The sequence below is a fragment of the Nycticebus coucang genome, chromosome 9 (assembly GCF_027406575.1).
Source record: "Nycticebus coucang isolate mNycCou1 chromosome 9, mNycCou1.pri, whole genome shotgun sequence".
Lineage (NCBI taxonomy): Eukaryota > Metazoa > Chordata > Mammalia > Primates > Lorisidae > Nycticebus > Nycticebus coucang.
Window position 1 is genome coordinate 90693051 of NC_069788.1, and position 27874 is coordinate 90720924.

The 27874-nt window shown below is 39.3% G+C and overlaps 1 protein-coding gene across 10 annotated transcripts in view; it reads right to left on the reverse strand.

The window, feature by feature from the left end:
• UNC79 (unc-79 homolog, NALCN channel complex subunit) overlaps nucleotides 1-27874 on the reverse strand; it is a 261375-nt gene that overhangs the window by 61572 nt on the left and 171929 nt on the right. For 5 of the 10 annotated variants that reach the window (XM_053603363.1, XM_053603359.1, XM_053603354.1 and 2 more), the window contains 8 exons: nucleotides 24016-24302; nucleotides 21723-21905; nucleotides 20861-21023; nucleotides 18219-18368; nucleotides 16419-17639; nucleotides 9278-9385; nucleotides 5458-5574; nucleotides 2888-2971 (listed from right to left, as the gene is read on the reverse strand). In XM_053603363.1, coding sequence (XP_053459338.1) covers nucleotides 2888-2971; nucleotides 5458-5574; nucleotides 9278-9385; nucleotides 16419-17639; nucleotides 18219-18368; nucleotides 20861-21023; nucleotides 21723-21905; nucleotides 24016-24302 — 2313 coding nt within the window. The remainder of the gene's footprint in view (nucleotides 1-2887; nucleotides 2972-5457; nucleotides 5575-9277; nucleotides 9386-16418; nucleotides 17640-18218; nucleotides 18369-20860; nucleotides 21024-21722; nucleotides 21906-24015; nucleotides 24303-27874) is intronic. The other 5 variants (XM_053603362.1, XM_053603360.1, XM_053603357.1 and 2 more) reach the window with 3 other exon arrangements.

Genomic DNA, 27874 nt, shown 5'->3' on the forward strand with positions numbered 1-27874 from the left:
CAACATTTAAAGTATGGCTAATTTGGGATGGAATAAGATCTCAGAACTCCACACACTTAAGCAAGGGGAAATACTGGAGTTAAGAAACAGCAGTGCCTTTTTCTACTCTGGAAAGCCATACCCTATGCCCCCAAACAAAAAGACCTCATTTTTCAAATGGGGGTATTTATGAAAGAAATATCAAGTGTTTTGAAGGAACCAACCAGTGACTCACTCCCCTTCATCCAATCTATATCTACCACAGTGTTTATAACTTTGGGGTTTGATGCCTCCAAAGAAATCTGAGGCAGGAATCTTAGCAACATGCTCCAGTGGTAAGCAACTCTATTTGGAGAGTGAGGAGGCTGCTCTCCATCACAGCAGCCGCTAGTGCTAGACAGATGCCCTGGGAACTGTGGAGATGAGGCACTCCAAGAGGAACCCCAGAGTTACAGTCCAGAAAAATGGCATGTTCTACAAAGCAGTAACTGCAACTTGAGTTATTCAAACAGCAGAGAAGGCAGAAAAACTCTGGTCATTAAATAATCTGTTTCTCATTAAGGAACTGTAACATGGTACTGGGGGTGAGGGGGTAGCCTGTCTGAGCTTTCCTTAAATAGAAGGAAAGTGGGCTCAGCACCTGTAGCTCAGCAGCTAGGGCACCAGTCACATACAATGGAGCTGGCAGGTTCGAATCCAGCCCAGGCCTGCCAAACAACAAGGACAACTACAACAAAAAAATAGCCGGGCATTGTGACGGGCGCCTATAGTCCCAGCTACTTGGAAGGCTGAGGAAAGAGAATCACTTAAGCCCAAAAGTTTGATGTTGATGTGAGCTGTGACTCCAAGGCACTCTACTCAGGATGACACAGTGAGACTCTGTCTCAAAAAAACAAAAAAAGAAGGAAAGTGATTCAGAGAATTGGTTTCTAAAGGAATCAAAATAAAATACTTAGAAACTTCACCAAGCAGGCAATGTGTTTCAGTCTGAGGGGAAGAAATGGCATTAAGCCTTTGAAAAGTCAAGATGTTTCCGTACCACAGACTCCATGGCCTGGTCAAAGGTGACAAAATCTACTTCTAAGATTCAGGAGACCTATAAATCCAAATGGAAAGTATCTGAAAATATCTTTAGGCCACTTCCTAAGTCGCCAATTGGGAATCCAAATTTTCCAGCCATACCTGTCAGCTGCATCTGAGATAACATTCCTAAGTATACCTACACACGTCATTGACAAAGATCTCCAGTTGTTTCATAGACACGCTGCTTTGAGTGGAAGCAACGGTATTACAAACATCAGTGCAAAATTATTAATAGAAGAAAAGGCAAGCACTGGGCCCAGATAAATGAAGACACAATTAATTATTAAATAGTATGATAAGCAGCATGAAAGTTGCTTCAAGAAACCAAAACACTGAAAGTTTAAATCCAGTACTCTACATTTTTTTGATCATTGACAGACCGTATTAACTATATGCCAAAATACCTATGCTAAAGGTGAAAAAATTCAGCACATAAGATACATGGTGATGTGTGCACAGACTTGCCAGGAACATAAGAAATTGATTTAAAAAAAAAACAAAACTCTGAGTCAAGGGTTTCAGAAGATTACTGCCAATTACTGTTATATAATAATCACAATTAAAGTCAAGAAAAGGGAGGGACTCAGTTGGTCCCTCAATTGAGTCCCTCAAGTCAATTTGCTGTTTTCAAACCAATTATTCACTAATAAGAATGCCAAAGAAGAGGTTTTTTTGTTTTGGGGGGGTTTGGAGGGTTTTTATGAGACAGAGTCTCACTATGCTGCCTTTGATAGAGTGCCATGTCATCATAGCTCACAGCAACCTCCAACTCCTGGGCTCCAGAGATCCTCTTGTCTCAGCCTCCTGAGTAGCTGGAACTACAGGTGACCGCCACAGTGCCCAGCTAGTTTTAGAAACGGGGTGTTCAGGCTGGTCTCAAACTCCTGGCCTCAAGCAATCTACCTGTCTCGGCCTCCCAGAGTGCTAGGATTACAGTTGTGAGCCACCATGCCTGGCCAAGAACAGATATTTTTGACAATAGCATTATGGAGTGTTTTGCTATATGACAACACAGAATATATGATGCAGTATTTATGGCAATCATCTAAAAAAGGAGATGAGTTAAGTCACTGGGCATTGGCCTGAGTAGGGCAACATTAGCTGAATCAATGGCTTCCTAAATATTGCTGCTGGAGTTGGAAATGAGAAATGCAAAAAGGAAGACAGAAGTGTGGTCATAATTCTTTGTTTGTTTGTTTGACCAATGGTAAGTTAATTTGCCTTCTGAATTACAAAAGAACAAAAGTAATGATTAACTACTTTGGTAGTTAAAATTCATGGAATGAATTTGGAAAGTAAATATTCTGATCTTAGAACAGATTTATGCTCAGCTTTTTTTCACAGGCAGCATAAGGTCAAGTGGATATTTTCAATGTACACTTCAGACAGCTGAAAAGAAGCTGTTCACCTATGACCTCAACATTCTAGAAGAAATACAGATAAGCTAGACCATGCCCAGAAAAGTCGATACAGGCTGATCTGAAGAGCTGATATAGATGAGAAGGAAAACTGAAGGACCAGGAATGTTTGGTCTGGAGAAGACCAAGGGAATTAAGCAATGGGTGGCTATTTCCAAATGTCAAAAAAATTGTGGGAGAGAGACTAGAATTGTTTCATGCGGCTCCTAGGGTTAGAATGTCACTATAAGGAAAAACTGTCAACCATGTTCACAGATGAGATGTCATCTCTGGAGGGTTTAAGCAAAGATTGGCCCCACTCACGGAGCTGCAAAGGAATAGTCTATAGCACCTGCGGGGAGCCCAGATGGTGGCCACGTCCAGTCTCTTTTACCTCTTACAGTCTGAGACTCTGTGGCTCCACTAACCTCTCATTCTTAATGGCTGTCCCTCCAGGTCAGGGTTTAGGCATGTTGACACATTACACTGACGTTTCCCGGGCTGTATCTGTTCTGTGGATAAACAGAGCATTTCAGTTTTCCATGTCATCAGCGCAACACAATTCAGAATACAAAGAATTTAACCAATTATCTCTCGGGGCCGTTTTTTTGGCCGCTAATTACTATTGAGTATTAATACTTATAGGAACCATCCTAGATTTTGTGTGGGGTCTCATTACCAACCTGAGGTTCAATGCTATGAAATACAACTAAAAGCAGGAGAGCGTCTACAACCATCCCCCCAAAAGTCCAGACCACTGCTCCACTCCCCAACCTCCAAAAAATCTTAAATCTCATCACTTCTGATAGGAAACAAAAGGTTAATGTCATGGCCATGAAAGAAATGTTTTATACAAATCAAAAAATACATATGTGATCATTTGGGGAAATGGCCAAGGTAGTATAGGAAATATGTAGAACTGGTGAAAGGAAATGGCACACACTGGACTGCGGGATTGAAGTTCGGGGGGCAGAAATGGAGGAGTGGTGCTTCAAAAACACTTGTTCACACAAAAGATGAGGCAGAGGAGCAAGAGATCCCAATGTGTGGGGATGAAGAAGAGGCTGCACACTGTCAGCGAGCTGGTGCACGCCGAGGTGGACGGATCATGACCCGTGCTTTGGGCTGCCTCTCTCAGTGCGTCTGCAAGGCCAGATTTATTCTTGTGGAGACACGTGAGTCACTGCGCCAATATGTGGTTTAGAGTGACATGCCACCTACCACTGTACTGCACAGTCCTAGACGCTCCTCTGGGCTTGGATTTAGGGAAGACTTTTCTATGGCACTAATTAAAATGAGAATATTGAGATGAAGCTCTAATAGGTCTTGGGAACTACAGAAGCAACTTGGATGATGGAAAGTAAGTCCAGGAAAACTCAGGTGAAAGAAATTCAGATAGCACATAAATGGGAAGTATTAAACGAGAAACTAGGGGGACGTGGAATATGGTGGAAGTTTGGTTAAAAAGGGAAAAATTAATTTAAATGGGTTATTTGGCATCATGTAGATATTATTCCGATTAAAATTTGGATTGGACATTAAGGTCAATTTGGCTTGCTATAACTACTAAGTCAAATAAACCAGATTATAATTATAAACAGAATCTAAAACGGTTACCTTAAGCTGAGCCATTTGCTCTGGACCTAATAGTTGGGTAAAATAATCTGGGAAGCCCCCAGAGCGGCCTAACAGAAGAGCATTTAATTATCAGAGACCTAATCAACCAAAAGCTACCATCATCTCAGTAAAGAGAGAATCACAGCCCTCTTTGGTGTGGACAGAAAAACTCAGCTCCAGCCCTGTAAATTCTTGAGGTTAGCTAGCTAGCATCTTTCTCCTCTTGTTTTTGTCTGTTGGCAGACATTTATTAAACCTTTAAAAATGTTAAAAGCCCTTAAAAAGTCCAGGATAGCTGAAATTATCTGTTACATATGAGATTGGGTATGACATCTGAGATTAAGTTATCTGGGCTAGCACTCACTCGTGCTCTAAGAATAATGAGGACAAATAAGATGACATGTATATCAATATTATGCCTTTGAAAAAAATAAAAGTATCACAAAATTTTAGTTTTGTGGACACTGTAATTCATAATTGCAAGGTAAAATAGTAAAATAATCTCGTATAACTGTAGCCAGAAAGTATGAATCAAAACACTGAGACTGATCCCAAGTGTTGGCCCCCAGAGCCTATCACAGTAATAAACCTTTATTTTTCACAGTGCAAGCACGTTTCAAAGTGCTTTTGCATATATAATCTCATAACTCAAATGACCCATTTAATTAAGACCCAAAAAAAAAATGAAGACAAGCCTTAAGGAAAATTGCGACAGTCCTACTGGCTTGACAAGGTCGTACATGTGCAGAACGTGGTAACAAAGTTAGAAAATGCAGAGTGGCCACATTTAAAATAGAGGTGGTATACCAGGGCAGTCAGCTCTTATATTAAAATTGAGGCTAGATGCAGTTCCATCTTTTGAGCATGGGGGTGCGCTGCTGCAGCCTGGTGACCTTGCTGGCTAAAACACAGACCCCCATCTTCCCAAACCCATGGGAGATGAGAACGTCGCTAAGCTGACATTTGTTATTATTTTTACTATTAATATTACTTTATGTGGGGGATATTTTATAGTTTATAAAACAGAGAATATTGATATCCTGTTGTGTTTCTTTTCATTTGCATCATGAAATTATAGTTCCATTCCCTCCTCCCCAGATGGATAACTTAATATCTGATATCTGGGTCTTAAAGAAAAAAGAGTTGGGTCAACCTCGGTGGAAGAACGTGTCACTCTAGAACACTTGGAAAGTTTAAATAGACTTATTATTTACAAATAATATTTAAAATATTATTTTTATTAGACTTATTATTTTAAAAAATTATTTGAAACTAAGAACAAGAGAGAAAATCTATTCCTTAACAAGGGAGCAGAGTGGACACAGAGAAAGTGGCATTAGCTAATCCAAGAGGTAAAACAAGAAGAAAAAGCTTGACCCACCAGTGTCCCAGTTGCTGATGTTATGGGGGGCGCTAGACTGATGTTCCAGCTGGCGCTTCATTAACTGGCTCATTGTCAGAACTCCCAGGGATCCCCTTTTCATCTGCCTATACTGAGCTATATGGAGGAAATTAGGAGATGATTACTAGGGGAAATAAACTTGCACAGCACACAAAGGCTCCACACATCAATACAGAACCTTAATTTAACCGTTATTAATTATTCATAATTTTTGATAAATTATATGCTCCTGTCCAAATGAACAACTACTACATAAAATATTACTTTCATTTATTTTTTAACTTACACACTCTGTTGTGTTCCAAAAAGTATTTAAGACAGATAATACTATTTTGAATTTATAGCTTAACTTTCTTTCTTGGGCATACAGAGTTTCAGATTTCATCACATTTCAATGAGGTCCCCACATATGTGTGTATGAAGTGTGTGTATGAGTGCAAGTATGTTTTACAGCAGGATGCAGATATCAATTCCAAGTTTTAGAGAGAGAAATGGGAGCAAATTATTATCTCTTTTTTTTTTTTTTTTTTGAGATAGAGTCTCACTATGTTGCCCTCAGTAGAGTGCCATGGCGTCACAGCTCAAACCGTTGGGCTTAAGCAATTCTCTTGTCTCAGCCTTTCAAGTAGCTGGGACTGTGGGAGCCCACCACAACACCCGTCCAGTATTATTATTATTATTATTTTTGAGACAGAGTCTTACTTCGTCACCCTCGTTAGAGTGCCATAGCATCTCAGCTCACAGCAAACTCCAACTCCTGGGCTTAGGCGATTCTCTTGCCTCAGCCTCCCCAGTGGCTGGGACCACAGGCACCCACCACAATGCCTGACTATTTTTTGTTGCAATTTGGCTGGGGCCAGGTTTGAACCCACCACCCTCGGTATATGGGGCCAGTGTCCCACCCACTGAGCCATAGGTACCGCCCACGCCCGGCTATTTTTTCCTTGTAGTTGTCATTGTTGTTTAGCAGGCCCAGGCCAGGTTCAAACCTGCCAGCCCCAGTATATGTGGCTGGCACCCTGACTTCTGAGCTACAGGCACTGAGCCTGAATAAAATTATATTACTTGGAATCCACCAGCAACTGAGGTGATCCTAAAACCCAAACATAGCAACTCCAAAGTCAATACTGTTTTCAGTCTTTACATTAGCCTCTGCCCATTCTTTTAAAAATGTAAATCAAATTACATCCCCCAGGTATATTCCAGTGTGCATCTTTGTTTTAAAAAAACAGTGGTAACATTTTTATCCTAAAATTTAAGCATTGACAAATATCCCGGTGAAATGTCAAGTTATTATCAGCATTTGCAAAACAGAAAACAATGACAAGCACTTCTCCCAGGGGACGGCTGGGTTAGAAAGCAGCTCACCACCTCTGCCCTGACTGCTGTGAGTGGTCCACCCAATCCCTACCAATCAGCCCAACGTGAGAGGCAGAACATCACTAATGTAGCTTTTCTACGTGACCCCAAACACCTGGATATTTGAAAACTTAAGGTTTTTCACTCTCCTATAAAGATGATTTCAGAAACAAAGCTATGAGCTATGTGTCCTAGAAAGGAGATGACAGCAACAAGGATGACTGTATGGCCCCTGAAAACTTTCAAGATTATACACAGGTTCCACAATCATGGTACCAAGGCAGCATTCTGCTGTGATGTGAAATCAAGTTTAACACCACTTTTAAAGTAATTAGCATGCTGTTTGATTAATGGTAGTCATGGCATGTTTAGCTACAAAATAATTAGCTGATAAACTGATCAAAAGAGAAGAATATGATGAGAATTCCTGTGTCTTGGAGTCCACATGAATGCAATTCATGGAACTGACTATTTGACCTGACATTAAACAGCTCTTTTTTTTTTCTTGATTAGTAAAATTTACAATTTTATGACTCACTTGAAAAGTGCAGCTTCAATGAAAATTCAACAGCAGAAATGTTTTAAAGGATTTGACACACTTAGAAATTAGCAGCATCTAGCAGACTCAATCAAAGAAGGATTTAAAACCCCTAGCAACTGAGTTTCTTTAACTCTCGGATGTTTTTAAAGACAGCAGAATTCCCTGAGAGTAAAAACTCTTAATGTTTTGCTCAGGGATTATGCCTCCAAGAGCACACCACCAAGAGTTATAGAACGCAAGGAAGAAAAAATGGAAATCTAATGGCATGCTAAGCTAAATCAAAAAGGCTCAATTCAGTCATGATGTTGAGATCATAATACACATTTAATTAGCAATAAAGTCCAGCTAACTTAATCATCCTATCTCAAATATACCCTAATTCACTATCTGAATTTTTTCCTGATTTTTATTTATTTTTATTAATATTTTTTCCTTTTTCCTTTATTAAATCATAATTGTCTTTTTTTTAATGACTCATGTAAATTAGGAGGAAGAGACATACTTTCCTAATTTTAGCATGTGGACTTAAAAATGGGCATTTTCATCATGTTATCAAAGAGATTTTTAATGATAAAAGAAGAACAGTTAAATTTGGAAACTAGCCGTTCTTCTTTGTTACCAAAAGGGCAAATACTATCAGTTGGAAACGATTTGTTATCATTTCTATAATCTTTGTTAGAATTCAATTTGAATTATTCTGTGGCATACTGAAAAAGAACAAGGGATCAAGTCTACTAGACCTAGCATCATTTCCTGTCTCTGTCACTGGGTGGCTGTATGGCTTTAGGCAAGTCATTTAGCCTCTCTGAACTTCAGCTTCCTAATCTATAAAATGCATTCAAGAATATCCACCATGCAGTGCTGATGTGTCAGATAACAGCATGTGTAAAGCACTTAGCACAGTACCTGACTCATGGTAGGTATCAAATAAATGGCAGCCATCATTACTATTATGACTGTAAACTCCTGGAGAACAAGGGGTGTCTTATTTATTCGTCTTTGATCCCCAGTGCCAAGCACAGTGCCTGACATCCAGCAGACACTTAATAGTTGCTGAATGAATGAATGAATGAATGCATAAATGCATGAATGAGTAATGAAGATGATGATGTTCCATACTACCAGTCCAGCATTTAAATTAAAATCTTTATCTGGTTTTTCAGGATCATTCTCAGTTCAAAAAATGGTCGAATGAAAATTAAATAGCTTTTCAGGCACTGTCCACATGGAACACAAAATGTGTCAGCACATGTGACAAAGGTTCACAGAACTTGCACCTCTGTATCTCTGATTTCTGTTAAGAATGTCCCAAGCTAACGTCTCTTATTTGACCCCAGGGCCAGGTGGACACCATTATGGAATTTTAATGGCATTCAAGCTCCTTAAGGACAAAATCTAGGACCCAGAAACAGAAGGCAGTCTCAAAACACTTGCCTCCTATAGATCCGGTAAAACATTATGAGATTTTTATTTTCCAGAGCAAAAAGGCTAGACCTAGTCATGATATATGACACATTTATTTATGCTAACCTAGATCAGATTTTATCAAGGATAGAGGTGATTCAAATTAAATAAAGGTACTCCATGTAAAATAAACAATGCTCTTCACGTGTCCCCAAACCAGTTCCATTTGCTAAGTGAATGTTTCTCAACAAATTAGGATTCTTGGCCAATCTGTAATTGTAGTGATTTATCAAACATCTGAGATATGAACAAAAGTGGGACATAGTCACCCCATACACGTCAGGGTCTCTGAGAGCATACCACATAACGTTACCCAGGAAACTAACACAACATTTAAAAAAGAAAAAAAACAGTATTGCAAAAATTAAAAACAAAGCAGCAGACCATATTCCAAAATCAATGCACAGACGAAGTGATCACCAGAGGACATCTTACTTGATATTGAGGAATGGCTACTGGTTTCCGGCACACCTGCTTCTAACGTAGGGGCAGATGAGGATTCTCGTGGCATTTCCAAAGTTGAAAGTCCTTTAGTAGAGGAATCTACAAATGGAAATATTATTTAAAACTCAGGACACTGATCAAAGGCACGTTCAAGGATCTTTTCCATATCTTTTTCCCTCTTGCCTACTATACCCATTCGAATCTTTTATGAACTTTCTGGCCCTAGTACATGTGTAATAATTACTTTCACAGAGTTACATGCACACTGGTTTCAAAGTGCCATGGAGAGTCGATTATACGTTACATTCTGCATCTAAGGATGCGCCTGTTGAAGATCAATAGCACGTTACAGTGAGAAAGCTCAGCATGCTCACAATGCAGATCCTCAAACAAGGCATTTAACTTTTCCATACTCAATATGGAAAAGCGTCTAATATGTAAGACACTTAATAGTTCATTCCACCTATCCCTCCCTTTGTCTGGCAATTTCCTACTCATCGTTTACATCTTCACTTATAGAGAAAATTCCTCCTTCAGGAAGGCTTCCAGGATCTCTCTCCCTAGATATATGCAAACAAAAACATCGGGTCAGGTGTTCCTTTTATGTGATTACAGAACCTCTTGTCTTTAACCAGTCCAAACTAATCACACCCTAATGTAATTGTCTATTTACTTGACTATGACCTTCACTAAACCATGAGTAATTTAAGAGCTGGGACTATACTTATTTGGAATAAATATGCATGATTAAATCCGATTTTATATTTTACTAGTTGAGCAAAAATCAGAGAATAATATTTGTTCTCCTGCCTGACAAACGTTGAGTCTAAAAGGAAATATTTTCTGCATAGAGTATTTTCTTTTTAATCTATCAGTAATGCGAAACAAGCTGTCTCACATCATTATAGGTAACTGCAAATGATTTTTTAAAACTTTCTGAAGAGTTTAACACTTTGCCATAGCAAACCATCTAAACTTCTTTACAAAACTTGTCATTTTAATCAGCACTACATGGTGATCCTGCAGGGTGTCTTGCTGACTTGGAGTCACCACGATGGGCTTCCATGACTACCCTCCGCTGTAATTCAGGAACACCCATTCTAAATGGCTTTGAGTTCTTCAGCTAATGATGTTTCTGTCTCATCCTTCTCATAGGCTTTTCCTGCCACGTGGAAATCCACCATGCATTCATACAAACATACAATTTAATTATACAGATGCTATTGTATTATTGGCTAACCATTACACTTACTGAACTGCCAGAAATAAAACAAATCCAAACAAAGGCCTAGGAAAAAAGCTTTGAGTGTTGATGTTAGAGCACCTATTTTTGATTCTCAGAGGTCTTTCTGAGTAAATATGTTTGCCAGATTAATAACTACTTGATAATAAAAAATAGCATACCAGTAACTATTGTAAAATTTTCCAAAGTCTCTTAATAAGGCATAAAATAATGAGTGATTTTAAATGACTTTAGTCATTAAGGTATTCAAGATTAGATACTATTTCTTTTTTTTTTATTGTTAAATCATAGCTGTGTACATTAGTGCAATCGCCTGTACCCATTCTAAGATGCACCATAGATGTGGCCCAACCCACAACCCTCCCTCCACCAAAACCTCCCCCCTCCCTTGCCTTCCTTGGCCCTTTCCCCATAGTCTTGTGCTATAGTTGGGTTACAGCCTTCATGTGAAAGCTATAATTTAGCTTCATAGTAGGGCTGAGTACATTGGATACTTTTTCTTCCATTCCTGAGATACTTTACTAAGAAGAATATGCTCCAGCTCCATCCATGTAAACATGAAAGAGGTAAAGTCTCCATCTTTCTTTAAGGCTGCATAGTATTCCATGGTATACATATACCACAATTAGTACTATTTCTTTCTCATGTATCCTCCCCCAAGCCAGAGTGAAAAACACACCTAATTATTTCTCTCTCACGTCTCTGCCCCCATTCTACCTGCAGCCACTACAGCATCCTGATCTCACTAATCATGTGGATGAGGAAGCTTAAAGCTAGTTTTCAGGAATCCTCTGATAGATTGTTAAGACTTTTAGGGTTTTGGTATGCTTATTAAAATCCTTGGTGTGCCTTAACTTTAAAGACATGCCATTATTTTTAAGTGGAGTCATTAATACTAAAATAGTTCATAACCATTAGTGTACCAAGATTCCATAAGCTGAGCAATTATTTTTTCAGTCCTCTATCATTTTATGAAACTGTATTTGTATACAGTTTAAGACAAATATCCGAATAAAGCTATCCGCTTAACTTAAAATATTTGTATTTTTCTAAGGTGATGTGCAGAAAATATCACGCTGTCCTTTCATTCCTTCATCAATATTTGCCAGCTGCTAGTCACTTGGGATAGAATCAGTGAACAAAGCAGACAAAAATCCTTGCCTTCAGGAGTTTTCATTTGTGTGAGGAGAGATATAAAATAATTAATATGCATAAAAGTAAGTAAACTATTTTGTGTTAGAAGATCAATTCTTTGTGGAAGAGAAACCGACAATACAGGATGCCAGGGTGGGTTGGACAGTGGGGCATGGTCCAGGGCAGGCTTCACTGGGAACACTGTTTGATCAGAGAAGTAAAGAAAGGAGGAAATGAGCCAGACAGATGCCTGACAGCCCCAGGGTGAGGTGTTCAAGAAATGACAAGAAGCCACTGTGATTGAGAACCACGGAAAGAGCAGCGCAAATGAAGTCACAGGACCAATGAAGATCAGGGGCACATATACCTTTCTAGGCCTTCAAAGAATGTGAGGTTTTGCTATGAAAGGAACAGACAGCCACTACAAGGTTTTAAGCAGAAAAATGGTATAAGCTCATGTCTTAAAGCAGGGGAGTCCAAACTTTTTACTTTTTGCTGTGCATTCAAAGAATAAGTTATCTTAGGCTACACAGTAAATACACAAACAATAATGAAAGCTGATTAGCATACTTTTTGTGAGATTTGACACCATAGACAAGCAAAAAAGTCCTCACAAAATTAGCATGCAGGCCAGCTGCAGGTTGGACACCCCTGCCTTAAAGGATCACTCTGGCTATTGTGTTGAGAGGACATGAACATGATAAGGGTAGAAGGTGAAACACCAGTTAGGAGGCTCTAGCAGTTAATCCAGGTGAGAGATGTCAGTGGCTCAGACCAGGGTGGAAACAGAGAACATGAGAAGAAGCACCACATTCCAGATACGTTTTGAAGGTAGGCTAAGGTTCCCAGATAAAACCGAGGATGCTTTGTTCAATTTTAACTTTCAGGTAAACAACGTAATTTCTTAGTCTGAATACATCCCATGCACTATTTGAGAGACCTGGCTCCAATTCCTCACTCCTCCCTGAGTCCACACTTTTTACCATGTGACTCTCAAGTTCCTCCTGACAAAGAGGCAAAAGTATATTTCCCCTCTTGACTTCGGTCCAGCTGTGTGATCAGCTTTGGCCAACAGAAAGTTTGTAGGCATAACATGACCAAAGGCTTGAAAAGTGTTTGTGCAACTGGTGCTCTTGCAGCTCTGCCATCACCATGAGAAAAATGTCCCCAGGTCTCATGGTGCCAGCTGAGGTTGGCAGGCATGAGAGGCAGTGCCTGTCCCATCAGCCCAAGTAGTCAATCCCCAGATGACCAGAAGACTTTCAAACTAAATAAATACTTACTGTTTCATGCTGCTGAGATTTTTGTTACCCAGCATTATTCCAGCAATAGGTAACTGATAACTGTCTCCAGATACAGACAATATAGAAAGCCTAAGACCAGATGAGACCGCCAAGAGAGTGAGTGTCTGTAGAGGAAAGGTTGCGACAGAGACCCAGGGAGCTCCCTCATTAGGGAGATACGGAGGAGCAAAAGAGACTGAAAAGAATGACCACTGAATAAGAGAAAACAAAGAAGAGTTTGGTGCCCTGGAAGCCAAGTGAAGTGGGAGTGATCAACTGTGCCAGATACTATAAATATGTCACAAGGTAAGACCCAAGAGCTGACAGATTTAGCAGCATAGGCCACTGGTGACTTTGACAAGTGTAGTTTTGGTGAAATAGTGGGAATAAAACCTTCATAGAAATAACTTTTTTTATTTTTTAGAGATGGGGCCTTGCTATGTTACCCAGGCTGAAGTACCGTGACTATTCACAGGTACAATTACAACATACTACAGCCTCCCATTCTTGAGCTCAACTGATCCTCCTGCCTCACCCTTCCAAGTAGCAGAGTCTACAGGCCTATGCCACCAGGCCTGGCTTAGGAATGATTTTTAGAAAGAATAGATTGAGAGAAAATTGGAGTAAGAGATGGTATAGACAACTTTTCTAAAAAGTTTTGCTACATGATGAGAAGTGGTTGGGAGAATTGGTATCAAGAGCTTTTTAAAAAATTTTTAAGAGAAATAAGACCATGTTTGTAATGCTCAAGTCAAGGGTCCTTTATGGAAGAAAAAAAAATAAGGGAGGAAACAGAGGGAAATATTTTTTGTATCTTGTCCATATATAGAAAAGCTGGCTAGAGACAGGAGCACAGCCTGCAGGCCCAGTCAGGAAAGCCAGGTGTGTGAGTGCCCATGCTCGAAGGTAGGCAGGTGAAGTGGTTGCAAGCTATGGAAATTCCTTCTGATGATGTCAGCTGGAAGAGTTATTAAAAGTTTAGGAAGAAAAGCAACTATGAAATAGTCATTTAGGAGAATGGAAATATGAACAGACCAAGAAAATACAATTAATTGCCAGGTAGCTTTCAGGACCCAGTTGAGGTTCATGGCCATTAATTTAAAGCAAGTCCCATCAACATTATGTGTTTCTAGCCATTCACATTCATCTAACGGGTGCTGGTAGACAGGCAATTTAACAAGAATTGCATTTAGTCATTGTGAGTCTCAAAAAGCAAAGGCCAGAGAGGGAGTAGACATGTGTGTGGGTGTGTGTTGGGGGGGGGGTGTTGAAGGGGATACACTGATAGCATTGGATTTAAATTGAGAAAAAAGAGAGGACATGAAGTGGGGGTAGGGCAATAGTGAAAGGCAATAGGATCAATACATGCTATACAGAGAGAGGGGAAATGGTAATCAGAGCATGAGAGACGTGAAATTGAGACCGTGGAAGGGGTGCAATTATTGGCAGTAACTAGGTCTGTGCTACATGTAGCACCATGTGAAGGAACAGCTGAGCCAAGTGGAGGATCCAGATGGATCAAGTAACTGAGAAGCCAATGTGTCAGAAGAATCAGCTCCTTTAGTATTGAAATCAATCAGAACTAAGATAGGAGCAATTTAGGAAAGAGTAAGCAAAGCCCAACGTCAACTCTGTCAACAAATGAGAATGGGTTGGGGGGTTAGAAATGAGGCAGCATGAGGGTCGTGGGCAGTGTGATCAGAGGACAGGAGACTCCAACCTGGGAATGTTGGCTTTCTACCAAACTAAGAAGGCAAAGGAAATAGGAGAGAAAGCACACGTGGAAGGGATTTTGCTCATTGTTGGACTGTGAATTTCTGAGAACATAGGGGAAGGGTTTCAAAGAGAGATTAGCATGCCTGTGGAAGGTAAGGTGCCAAGGATGCCATAGAGATAAAAAAAAAATTGCAATGACAGCATCATATGTATTATAAATATTTAAGAGACTTATTATCACAATTGTCAGATACTTTTCTCTTGTTCTGGTAACAAATACATGAATACAAAACCATCTTCCTCCCTGGTAGCCTGGGGAACCTAACATAAGGATGAATAAAGAGGGTGACACTCATGTACACACAATTTACACACTCAGCCTGTGTGCAAGCTACAGCTCAGGTAACCAACCACGCTGTAGATACAACATGGTTTCTTACGTGCCCACCCTGTAGACCTCCACAGTTTCTAGGCCACTGCTGTCCTCCATCCATATGCAACAATTTTGCTGGCTCCAAACGATAATAAAAGGGTTTCCCAGTTTCCCTAAGAGCCTTCTAAGGTCTTAAACTTTCTTGTTATTAACAGGATCTTTTCTTCCCCCTGCCCGGCTGAAGCATGACCCTTTCCAAATACACTAATGTTCAGTCAACAGAATTTTTACAGAGCATCTTTGAGCTACTCAGCTCTGTACTGTGAGCCAGAGAACAGCTAGAAACCTCTGGAAATGTCTGGCACAAACCAAAGGGCCTGGACGTTCTCTTAGAAGTTGCTTTTGTATGGAATAGTGGAGAAGGCAGGCCTAGACTCGGGCACTGTTTGTGCCTGGCCAGGGTGTATCACTCCTCAAAGTCTCAGTAACCCCTCACATGAAATGAGGGCTAAGCTAAAGGTCTCTAAGATCTTTGGCAGTTCTTAATGTTCTATGGTCTACGAATCTACTAAAATAATCATCCCCAGACAATCACATTTCTTTCCAAAGAGTCACAATTTTTTTTGTAACATCTGAACTAAGAAATGAAAAGGCATTCTGATCAGTGTTGCAGTAATATCACAGAAAACTGTGTTAGGATGCGGTGTACCCTCAGCGTGCCACTTTCCTAAGTTATTGTTCTTAGAAACAGCCTCTCTAAGGAAACAAAAGAAATAGCGCTTGAGGCAGGAAACAGTGCCTTGTGTGCAATGACAACTTCCGTGTCCAGGGATTGGGGTCCAGGTTGTAATCAGTACTTTTTGGTTCCTGATAGGTGGTTTTTATCTATAATCAGCTATAGACCCTAAATGACTATACAGTCAATTCTTAAGTATTCCAAGCACTCTTGGCTTAATTTTAGCCCTTCACATTTGTTGCTTCTTTGGATTATATTATAACTCACCAAAAATAGAGCAGGAAAAAAAAAAAAGAAAGCAAAGAATTCAAGTTAATGACTTTTGCTGTTTGAAGAATAGTAAGATAATATTTGGAATATCCTTCTATGAATTAACTATTGCTTGTTATTGCCCAGGGTGGTCAAGAATTGACTGTAAAGTTTAGAAACAACAAATACGGAAACATGTATGGAGCCAGTAGAACTACATCTGAATCCAACACAGTCTGGCAAACAGGAAGGATTCGGAGCGATTATGAAGCGATTATAATGTCACACCTTGACATTATAAGATTTTGAATTGGAGGCCCATTTAGTGCCAATACCCTACCAAGAAAGATGCACAAACTTGGAGGTAAGGCTCAGAGAGAGAAGAGAGGCCAGCTTACCTGTGTCTTTCTGTTCTCCCAGTTTGTCTAGAATGTTGAAGGAAATGTCCAGGTACTCCCTCTGGATGGCACTGACCGCGATCTTCCTCTGCTTCCTCTGCCGGGGAACAATCTGAATCTTAAATTCTGATTCCTCAGCGCCCTCCTCTTCCGCCTTCCTTTCAGGATTCTGTTCTGTGTCGGATTCAGCACTCGTGTCGGGCTTCTCACTTTCTGTCGGATTCTCCCCATGTTCGGGAACTTTGACAAGGACAGTTTTTGCCCCTGAACTTGGTGTCAGCCCATCAGCCCTCTCCTCTTCGGTGCTGGCCTCAGGGTTATCATCCAGTGACGTCTCCGGGAGAGCAAATGACTTCTGAAGCAGGTCCCGTTTCTGTTTCAGCGTGAGTGGGCTGCCACCGGGGAACTCAGACAGCTCCTCTGGTTTGGATAATCCCTCGGAGTCTGTAGGGTCTTCCAGGGCTATGAGAGAGGGGTCCTTGTCACATGCCGACTGGTTATTCCCTGAGTCTTTAGTAGAAAAGTCTTTGGAACAATCCTCGACACTTACTTGCACAAGGGGAGTTGCACTCAGGCTGAGGCTGGAGGAGTGGCTGGGGGCAGAGGGCCAGGAGGCCGTGTTTTTACCAGGGGTGCCCTCATTGCCTTGGTTCATCGCCTCCTCCTCCTCGTCACTCTCTACTATTCTGAGAGGCGGGAGAGGCTCAAATACGAGGGAGTCACTGTCAGAGGTTGAGAGTATAGAGTGTTTTTCAGGCCCCGATGTTGAATCTGAAGACAAATCTATCAGATCTAAATCCTCCTTAGGAGCAGGCTTTACTGGAGAATCAATTTTCACCTCGAAGGTCTCCATACAGTTTAATCGAACTTCTGGGATTACTGGCCTTCGAGGGTCCTGAAAACCCTCCATCGCTGGGTTCTCAGGGATCTCCATAGTCTCAGGCCTGGTAGCGGAATTCTGTCTAGAACGCCCGGGGTCATTCTGTCTGTGTGGGATATAAGCAGCCAGGGCAGGAGGCTTCTCTACGTCACAGCGATCTATGCAAGACTTCCTGCGATGCTCGTCTAACGTAAACAAGAGGGAGTCTGCGTTCCCTATATCAAGAGATTTTTGTTTAAAAGAGCGCAGCTTTTTTTTCTGAATGCTTTCTTCTCTCACACAGTGTAGAAGGCTGTCTTGTAATGCACCCGTTTCTCTATATTCAGCCAGTTCTATTTCACCTGATTAAAACAGAAAAAGCTAGTACTATTTTACTTGGCCATTTCACCAAATCTTTCCCCTCATACTTGGGCATACAACTGGGCATAAATCATAACCACAATCCCAGCTCCACCAGAAGGCACAACAAACTTTCTGGCCAACTTTTCGTACGGCTCATTCTAATTTCAAAAACCGGAAAACTTTGGAATGAAAGAAACCAAAATGGCGGTTCAAGATCTCATTTCCAAAATCAGGCTTCAGGATAACTCCTCAGCTCTGTTTGTGCACAAGAGAGGGGGTCATTTTTTTGGCTGAGGCAGATCTAGGAAACTGTATTCAAATTGTGTGGAAGAGAAGCAAACATTTTGCAACAAATCAAATCAAGCAATGGCCCTCGAAGACAATTATGACGTTATGATGTATCTGTCAATTCACGTATATATATAAATGTGTATATATATATACTGTTTGTGCATACATATATATAAAAATCAACAGTATTAAAATGTATAGTAACATAATAAAATTAAGATTTCACCCCAAACAAACAGTAGAGTACAACATTTCTGCATAAAATTACTAAGAGAAAAAATTCATACTTCTCTGAACATTCATCTCAACCGGCTGATATTTCACCATTTTGCTGCCGCCTATTCTTTTCAATCTTGCAAAAAAAGTTTGAGACTCTTTATTGCAGGGTCCAGTAGGTGTATCATGAATATCAGATTCATCAAAAACACTATCTTCTTCTAATTGGGGAGAGAAAGTCAAAATTACACTTAAAAGAGGTTATTCTCTCTTAGGCTGTGTCTACACAAGCATTTCAATGAAAGCATTATGGAACCAAGTCTGGGGTGGTTTTCTGCACCAGCCCAAGTCTGGCTGTGGCTTGGTATTTCATCCAGGCATCAGATTATCCATACGTTGACCAGAGCACCCTACTGTAAGATTGCCCATCATTTTCCATGTGACAACTGGCAGCATTTTTAAGAGAAGCATCTTGAGATTCTAATGGAGCCTTTCTGAGGAAGCTATTCCAATGCATTTAAAACCAGATGACACACAGATAGCAGCTGCTTTTCCCAGGAGTCTCTGACACTGCTTGAATCGCCTGCGTTGTATGCATTGTCAGGCTAATTTGGCAAAAGCAAATTAAACAAAATGAGTGGATTTTGCCCTTTCCAAAAAATATCTGCCTTCCTGAGATTTGGGAACTGGCATAGACACAGCCTAACAGTACATGCACTTTATACTGTGTGAATGCAAAATACTGTACTCTACATTTGATAATGAGACACACAACACACAGAAAAGCTTAGAAAAGCCACTTGTCATCTCAAAAGCTCCACAAATGATTATGGACTGAAAGAGTAAACAAAGGAAAAAGAAAACACAAAATAACACTTCCTCCTATTAAAGTAAGATTCTTCTCTGAGGAGTTTACCACGTGCACCTATTATGGCTCTCATGAAGCCCATAAAGAACCTTTTGACACGTAGGCTCCTAAAGATCCGTAAACAAGTCATTCACTTCAAGTGCCTAGAGAGCTTGTTTTTATGTCCTCGCTTCTGTTCCCACTTGGCCACTTGTAAATCAAAGGTAAACTAAAAAATGCACGAATGAGTTCAGTTAAATTTTCTTCTTTCATCCTTTTGAAAGGCCAAAGCCATGTACAAAGGGGCAAGAGAAAAGCCTTCTAAAATGCATGTAATACCACAATAAGTGAAGTTAACCTACCATTCCAAGGGAATGTCACTGAAATCATAAAATATGGCCTATATTTATATCTATCTACATGACAAAATGAAGCTCAGATGTGATTATGATTAGTCAAGATTTGTTATGTAGAAGGGAAGTATATGCATCAAGTTTTAAGGGCCTTTTTTGTCCTAATGCACAAGATTCCACAAGTAAATGAAACTTGAAGCAGTAAATTTTACATGAAATAAACATACTAATCCTTTTAATCAAAGAAAAAATAAATGTTAATTATCAAAATAGATTAAAAAGAAAAACCCAGTGAACTTCCACAAAGATGAGAAAGCCTAACAAATTTCCATACAGAAGATATCACACAGTTATCTGTTTACTTCTCTAATTCCTTTTTTAAAAAATATCATTTGAATGTGCAGTTTTTCATGCAAATAGCTATATGATATCCATTACATAATTTTGAAATAATTCTCAAAATGTCCTGAAAGATCAAGACTGAATGACCACAAGATGGCGCCTCTCATCCAGAAAAGTTCATCTGGGATTTCTCCAAATCTAAACCTTGCACTTTATCCTGTGCACCATTGAGAATATCCACAGATGAAGAGAATCGAATCAATTTCCCAGAGTTAAAACTTAAACTGCTAGACAAAATATTCTTCAGGAAGGATATGAATGGTACCACAACTTAAAGAGACTAGTTCTCAGGGTTCCGTTGTAGCCAGTCTAGATTCCTGGACCTTTCAGCAATAAACAAACAATGGAATGCTGGCCAGGATTTATCCTATTGAGATAGTTACAGAGCAGTCCTACCCAGTCAGACTAGCCTAGCGCCACAAAGGGTCTTTGGACCGTTGGTGGTCTCCGGGGATTAGGTGACAACACTTTTATAAGTCCAGTCACTAGTGACATGCACTAAAGTGATGAGCCTTGGGAAACATCTGGGCTGTAGTTTTATTTTACTGTCCCCTTGGAGGAAAAGCTATTAATAGCCAAAATATCGATATCAGAGATCACTTATACCTGTGCAACAAAAACCGTTCTATTTCCCTTGCCTTGAATCATTTCATGTTGAATTAAAAAGATGGGAAAAAGCACTTCAGCAACTTTAGACTCCATTCAAATTCTGTAAACACAAAGTCCACTGCCAAACTAGAGACCTATAAATGAGTGATGGCTCCGCTGAGGGCCAGTCAAGATTCACTTTACAGGCCAAAAGCGAGATGTTTCCAACACATATGAAAAGGCTTAATCAGACAGCACAGAATCTTTTATAAATCATTGTCTTCTTCTTCTATCAGCTCAGGAGCATATCAATTCTTTTTCTTAAAGGCTCAATTAAACAGTTAAAGCAGCAACATTCATAGGAAAGTTGGAAAATGAACAAAGTATCATAGTAAGTGATTTTTTTTTTTTGCCTCCAGAATTTTATCTGGGGGTGCTCCTCTATCTCCTAAGGAAAACACTATCCAGAAATGTATTATACATTCAAACCAGGTTTGGAATAGAATTCGGATATGGAAAGTACCTTTTTCTTTTTCGCTGTATCTGCTTATGTTACTGTTGTCACTGTACAAAGGTCCTGCTGTGGCATGGGGCTTGCAGCTGTGATACTGTGCATTGAGGGTATTGACCGTTATGTGAATCAGATGCAGCAGGATCTTGCTGACTTCACAGTCTCTGTATGGATACTGCTCAATAAAATAAAAGGGGGTAAACATAAATGCTTAATTTAAAAGTGTTTCTACTTGATCTTGCCAGATATGCTTCGCAGTATCTCTTAGGGATAAAGAGAAATATACAGAAAAGTAAAGCCAGATTCTGAACTTGACTTTATTTTTACAAGGGACCGTACTTCTTTCCTCTTGCACCAGACCACTGATGGCAATGCATGCCAGTTCACAGTTAAAATTCCTTTGAAGAAAATAATCTGGCATAAACATTTGGTGAATGAATACGATTTCAAATATTTTCTTTGTTTTCTGATTTGTCTTGGATTCTGAGCATAAACAGAGGTTGTGGACCATTGTCCTGCCATCATTTTCTGTTTTAAAATTTTCAGAGCATACTCATATATTGACAGGGTCTCCATTGCTATTTTCATTCCAGTAGCTCTTTGCTTCTCTACACTAATCGCATGTCATGATTCTTTTCTTTTTTTTTTTTTTGCAGCTTTTGTTGGGGCCGGGTTTGAACCCGCCACCTCCGGTATATGGGGCCAGCGCCCTACTCCTTTGAGCCATAGACGCTGCCCACGCATGTCATGATTCTTCTCCTGAAGGTTAAATATTTCTTACAGAATTCTCAACTTAAGATTGAGGTGTTCTCCTAACGCCATACTTTCTAAGAGAACTATTCTACCCCAAATAGAAGTGACTACCACAACTCACCTTATAAAGGATGACAAGCAAGGCCTTCAACCACATCTGCCGGATGTGAGGTTTTAGGGACCAGAGGGAACAACGAGGTGGCTGTTGGAAATAATGCCGTAGTTGAGGACAACAACAGTATTTGAGCACCTGAATCACCAGGGGGAGAAGGTGTTTTCCCAAGTTAATATTATAGTCCATAACCTGAAATAGAAAAAATATTAATAGCTGAAGGAAAACTACAAAGAACATTCTGAAGTTAAAAGGAAAAATTTGAGCTATCCCAACAAAAACATGGGCAAAATATTTAACAGACATCTCACAAAATATGAATAGCAATGGCTAGTATCCATGAAGGGGGAAAAGTCCAATCTTGCACAAAATTTTAAAAACGTGTAAGTGAAAATAGTTTGTTTTTTTTAGTGAAAATAGTTTTAATCTACTTAATTATCTAATTGTCTATTTATCTATTGAAAATACAATTTTATCTATTAAAATGTAGCTGTTAAACTATTTATTAGACTTAAACTAAACTCAATGGGAAAACCTACTATTGGTAACCACAGGGGGAAATGGGCATTTTTGGACACCACTGGCAGTGATGTAACTCAGTACAGTGTTTAAGGACAGCAATTTAGTGGTAAGTGTTTAGAAGTAAGAAAAAACGCGTAACCTCCAATACAACAATTAAATACATTTTAAGGAAATAATCAGAGAAGTGTTCCAAAATATATGTACAGAGAATGTAAGCATGGCTTTGCTTAGAGTCACCATAAATGGCAAAACCCTCCATAATCAACGTGGGATTAAATAAAATATTGTTTGTACAACAAAAGAATACTGTGTGACCCTTAAAGAGAACATGACACAGATTTAGTTATATGATATGAACTCCATAATAAATTTTAGGTTTAAAAAGATTACATATGTATCAGAATATATAATATCATCCTATTATTGTAAAAAATGCTTATATATTAATATACACATATGTGAGTATGTATGCACACGATTACATGTGTATGTATATATGAAAATTTAGAGGCAGCGATATATACAAAACATTAGTAAGTTATTTCTGTCATGGGTTTTCTGGAGCTACAAGAACTCCATACAAATATTTTTAATTTTCAGTTTATATTTCTAAAGTAAACATGCATAGTGTGGATTGAGAGAGAAAGAAGGGAAGAAAGGAGGGAGGGCTTTATATCTGAAATGGCACCTCCTCTCTTCATCAGACAGCTGACAATTGGTGATGATCCATCCAGTTAGCAGCATCAGTAAGAGATGACTATATCATATTGCTGTCACTAGCTGATCTGTGTTCCTTATATTAAAATCTAATTGAACTAATTGATAATAACAGCACCATCTATTGAGTTCCCACCATGACACCGGCAGCGATTAAAGTGATTTGCAGTATGTTGCCTCTAGTCTCTCAAGGAAAATCTATGTTGCCAATGAGTGAGTAAGAAAGCAGAGGATGCCTAAGAAATAACAGCTAATAACAGCAGTAGAGCGGAAGTTCTTATCTACATTTCTCTGACCCCACATCTTACACCTTTGCAGACTGGTGAGCTCTGTAGCACTGATCAAATTAGTCATACATATATCCCAGGGTCTAGTAATTCTTCTTCTGGATCCATATTCCAAAGGATTCTCACACTGGCTGATAGGGTATACAAAGATGTTCATTGCTGAACTACATGGGGGAGTGAGGAGTTGGGAGCAATATGAATGCCCATCACTAGCGAATGGATAAGTGAAGTATGGTAGATGTGCACCGTACATCTGCATATGAAATGGCAGTTAGAAGTAGCAGACAAACATGGGTAAACCAACGACGACAGTGGGACACAAAGTCAAATGTAGGATTAACTCAACCGTCTCCATTGGAAAGCCAAAAAAGCGAAAGGATTAAAAAAATGCATAAATAAAAAATCCTCTACTCCTCACAATTTAATGGGTACAGAGTGTCAGTTTCCGATGATGAAAAAGTTTGGAAGTGGGTGATGGGGACAGTTGCATAACAGAGTAAATACACTTAATATACACTTAAAACATGGTTCAAATGGTAAGTTTTATGGTATGTTTATTTTACAGAAGAAAAGAAAAACCTCCCATGCCAGTATTTTCATGACACTACGTTACTGGTTCCTACTAGTCCTTATATTCCCCTCCACGGACCCAGGCCTAATATCAAGTAATTGGAACAAACCTTTGCACTCAACCAATGTTGGCTAAATAGAATTGAATGCCTTCCTTCTACTAAAAACCCAATGGTGTGACTTCTGAAAGCCGTTATTACACTTACTTGTGCAATTCCCGCGATGAAGGCATTAAAGCAAGTTGACAGGCGCATTTTTTGAGGTGCAATCATGAAGCACCCTTCCTGCTGGTCATAGCCGAGTAAGACATACAGGTGCCGCTTGACCGTGTTGAAGGCCTTTGCACTGCTGATGTCTGACTCAGCACTGCTCTCATCCTTGGCCATGAACTTCATGAGCACTGTGATCAGCTGGTGAACTGTCTGGTGGTCAATCCCAGCGTCTTCTGGGAGCAGGTCCTTAATGGTGTTGTCATTCTCAGGAGATTGTTGTCCTGTTAGTACAAGGAAGGCTGTCAGGGATGGCTCCCACAGTGAGTTTACACTAACATCTCACATAGATACTGATAAAGCACCATTCTTTATGTTTCCACAAAATATTTAAAGGTTCTTTTCCAGACAAGAAACTTAAAGACACACTATGGCCTATTAAGCAAAGCATCAGTCCAGGAGTAGAAGTTACCGTGCCCATCAATAACCAAGTAATTTGGAAGTATTAAGGGCTGGAAATAAAAAAAATAGGGCACTAGAAAGCAATATTATCATCAAACGAGACAAATGCCTAAATAAACTTTGCATTTAGCAAAATTTTTAAGATCTTGGCAAAGTTTTAGCTTCAGTGACAGAGAAGAAGTTTCCCTTCCAGTTGTGTAAAATAAGCATGTATAGATAACCACAAAAATAATAGTCTAAAATCCACTCAGGACAAAACCATTGAGTTCATTTGCTTAGATTATTACCTCAATGCAGTTATGTTCATGAATCAGCTGGTACAAAAAAAAAGTTTTCTATTCCAAATCCTGAGATATTAGCAATGTGTACTCTTTGAATGAAATCGTTAAAATTATAAATAGCAAATTATAAGTCCTTTTTTATGTAATGAGAAACATAGAAGTGGGGAACACAGACAGAAAGAGAGAAGCATGAACTTTTAGAAACAGAAAGCACATGAAGGTGAGCTGAAAGTTCACATGGAAAGAAAAAATACCTTAGCCTTTGGCTTCCCGTTAACCTAATAATTGTATCTGAACAACTCCCTGCCATTGACTTCCTCTGTTTGTCTGTTGTTTTGTTTTCAAAGTCAGAAATGTATACCCTGTCTTCCTTTGCTCTTCTGTCCCTTCTGATCAGGTTTGGTTTAGGAGTTTTGAGAAGAAAAGAGTGATATTCGCTCTTCTACAATTGTATTTTGGGAAGTACCCAAAATACTCTTTGCAGTTTCATCCTTCTTTTGATGAGCAACATTAGAATTTCTAAATTGCAAACAAGTTTCTAGCTGGCAGGTTCGATTAACAACACCAGCATTCTCATCTCTCATCCTGCAAGGAAAAATTCTGCTAAGTGATGACAAGCTTTGGTTACAAACCGTTTACAAACTAAGCCTTGACACATCCATTACCACTGTTGTATAAAGAATCCAAAAAAGAGCTAGGTAGTAATTTATAACCATTAACTCTTCAGTTTATTTGGGAAAAATCTCAGCCTTCCAGGACACAGCCAAGAGCAGAAAGATTTAAAAAAAAAAAAAAAAAAATGTTTCTGGAGATTGCAGAAATCAAGCCCAAACATTTTTTTCCTCTGGGACAGTAATATGAAGGTCAAATTCAGAATTTACTAGTTTAGACCTGCACATAAGGTAATAAGCTTAGTTGTCTAGTTTCACCAATCAGAAGAATGTTGGTCTGTTCAAAAGTGATATACTGAAGAGGAATCGTTCACAGTAACTGAAGAGGTGGGAGAACCAACTGAGTCTGAGAGCTCTAATACAGAGGAAACCACGTGATATTTCAATATGATTGTAAGATGCTAACGTTTTCTGTCTCCCTAGAATCTGCCCATGTAGGAACGAATACATGCAATGTACTTTAGAGAAATTTATATCAAAAATTATTCAAATAAAATCTAAAGATTTATTTATTATAGTGTTTTATATGCAGGAAGTGATTGATAAATTGTTAATATTATCATTACACGCATCCATCAAAAAAATGAATTTTTGTGGAACATTCTATTTCAACTAAAGGCTGGAAATGTGGAGTATTGCTATATATTCTCTAATAGTTAAATTAAATGTGTGTAATATAGTTAAAAGGATTTGACCAAAAGCAATACCTATGCAAATCCTTGTAAAACAAAATGGAAAAAGTTTAGAGAACTATCTTTTCAACACTGAATAATATTTGCCCTGGATTTTTTCCCCCTTACTTTACAAGTGGGAGGACATTGTTGCTTTGGGCAAGCTTGGCCAAGAATGTGACAAGTGTGGGAACAGAGGTTCCCTCCAAGATCCAGTGTTATTGCGGCAGCAAGCCATGGCTGTTACGATACAGCTTCCTTCCTCGGTTCTTTTAGCTCTGGGGGCAAGGTTTAAAAGAGCATGTATCACTGAGCCCCGCTCAGCCACCTCTGTTTCCAGATTGGTTGAACTTCAAAGTCCTAAAGTTCAAAAATGGAACCGGGCGTGTTGGAGAGGAAGTTGCACCTTTGTTTTATAGCCCCGAGAAGCTAGAGACATCAATACAGAGGAAAGGGAGCTGCTGGCAAAGCCCAACTAGGACCCTACCCCCATTTCCTTCCATATCAATTTCAAGTCCAGAAAACAGACCATCAGACTTCAGCTTATATATTTCAAAACTCTTCTTTCCACTGCAAGTGGGCATGTTTTTTAAAATGTATAATCTTAAGTTTTCCCATCAGATCATATTTTCCTGAGGACAAGGTATCACTTTGTACTGGCCTAGTCTCACTGGTGACTTATCTTTACTGATCGTCCTTTTTTTAGCTTTAAGGTTGCTGCTCGTATTTGCTTTCTCTAAATAGCCAGTAATAAGTGATCTTTAAGAACCCATTAACTGTACAGAAAAAAGAACTAGTTAATGGAAACCTTTGAGTAAAGGGGGAAAAAATTCCATTTTTGTTCCAATGATTTACTCCCCCAGTTGTGGGCTTTGTATGTCTTCACTTTATTTATTGTCTCTCTTTAAAACAGAGTAAGATTATGACTAGTACATTCTTCAAAAAGACAAGTTACCTTAGACCTCTAAGAAAAATGAGCCTATAGACAAGCTGAAATGTTCTTCATTAATAAAGACAAAATTAATGTTTTTGTTATCTTATAAAAGGTATGAAACTTCCATTTTAAAACCAAATGCCTATGATATTTTCTCTAAGGTATGACACTTAAAACACTAGTTTTGAATTCTAGTCTATGAAATTCTTACATCTGTCTTCACCACACAAATTTAACATGCTGAGAGATCTGATTTTATTATTTCTAGAAAGAAACGTGATCATCTTTATAATCATGGAGGCAGAATTATTCCTACCATAACTTTGGTGTGGACTGAGTCCATTACGAGATCTCCACAGAGTTGCACAACTGATTAAAACTTCAAAATATAATACAGTGTTATTTATTCAGATGATTTGAAACCAGGCAGGATCAGGATCTGCTTTTCCAGACTTATCTCCTATTATTCCACCCGGAATGTCTGCCATTCGTCAAAGCGGGGCTACTTGCTGATCACAGCATGGAGCCAACATTTCCTATCTTTGTGGCTCTGCTCATTCAACCCTGCAGGATGGTCCTCCACACTCCACCCCTACTCTGTGCTGTGCATCTGGTCCCCAAAGCCATTCTTATTACATATGCCCACCCTCCTCTCAGAAATTGGATGCGGTTCCTAAATGCTGTGGATTGTCAAAGGCAAGAAGGGAGGGAAGGTGGAAGTGAGAAAGAGAAGAATGGAGAAACATTTCCTTTAGCATTTTCGAACTCTCACGTGTCACATAAAACTACTCCTGTATTCGTTTGCCTTATTTCCTAGATAAGAACATAGATTCCTTG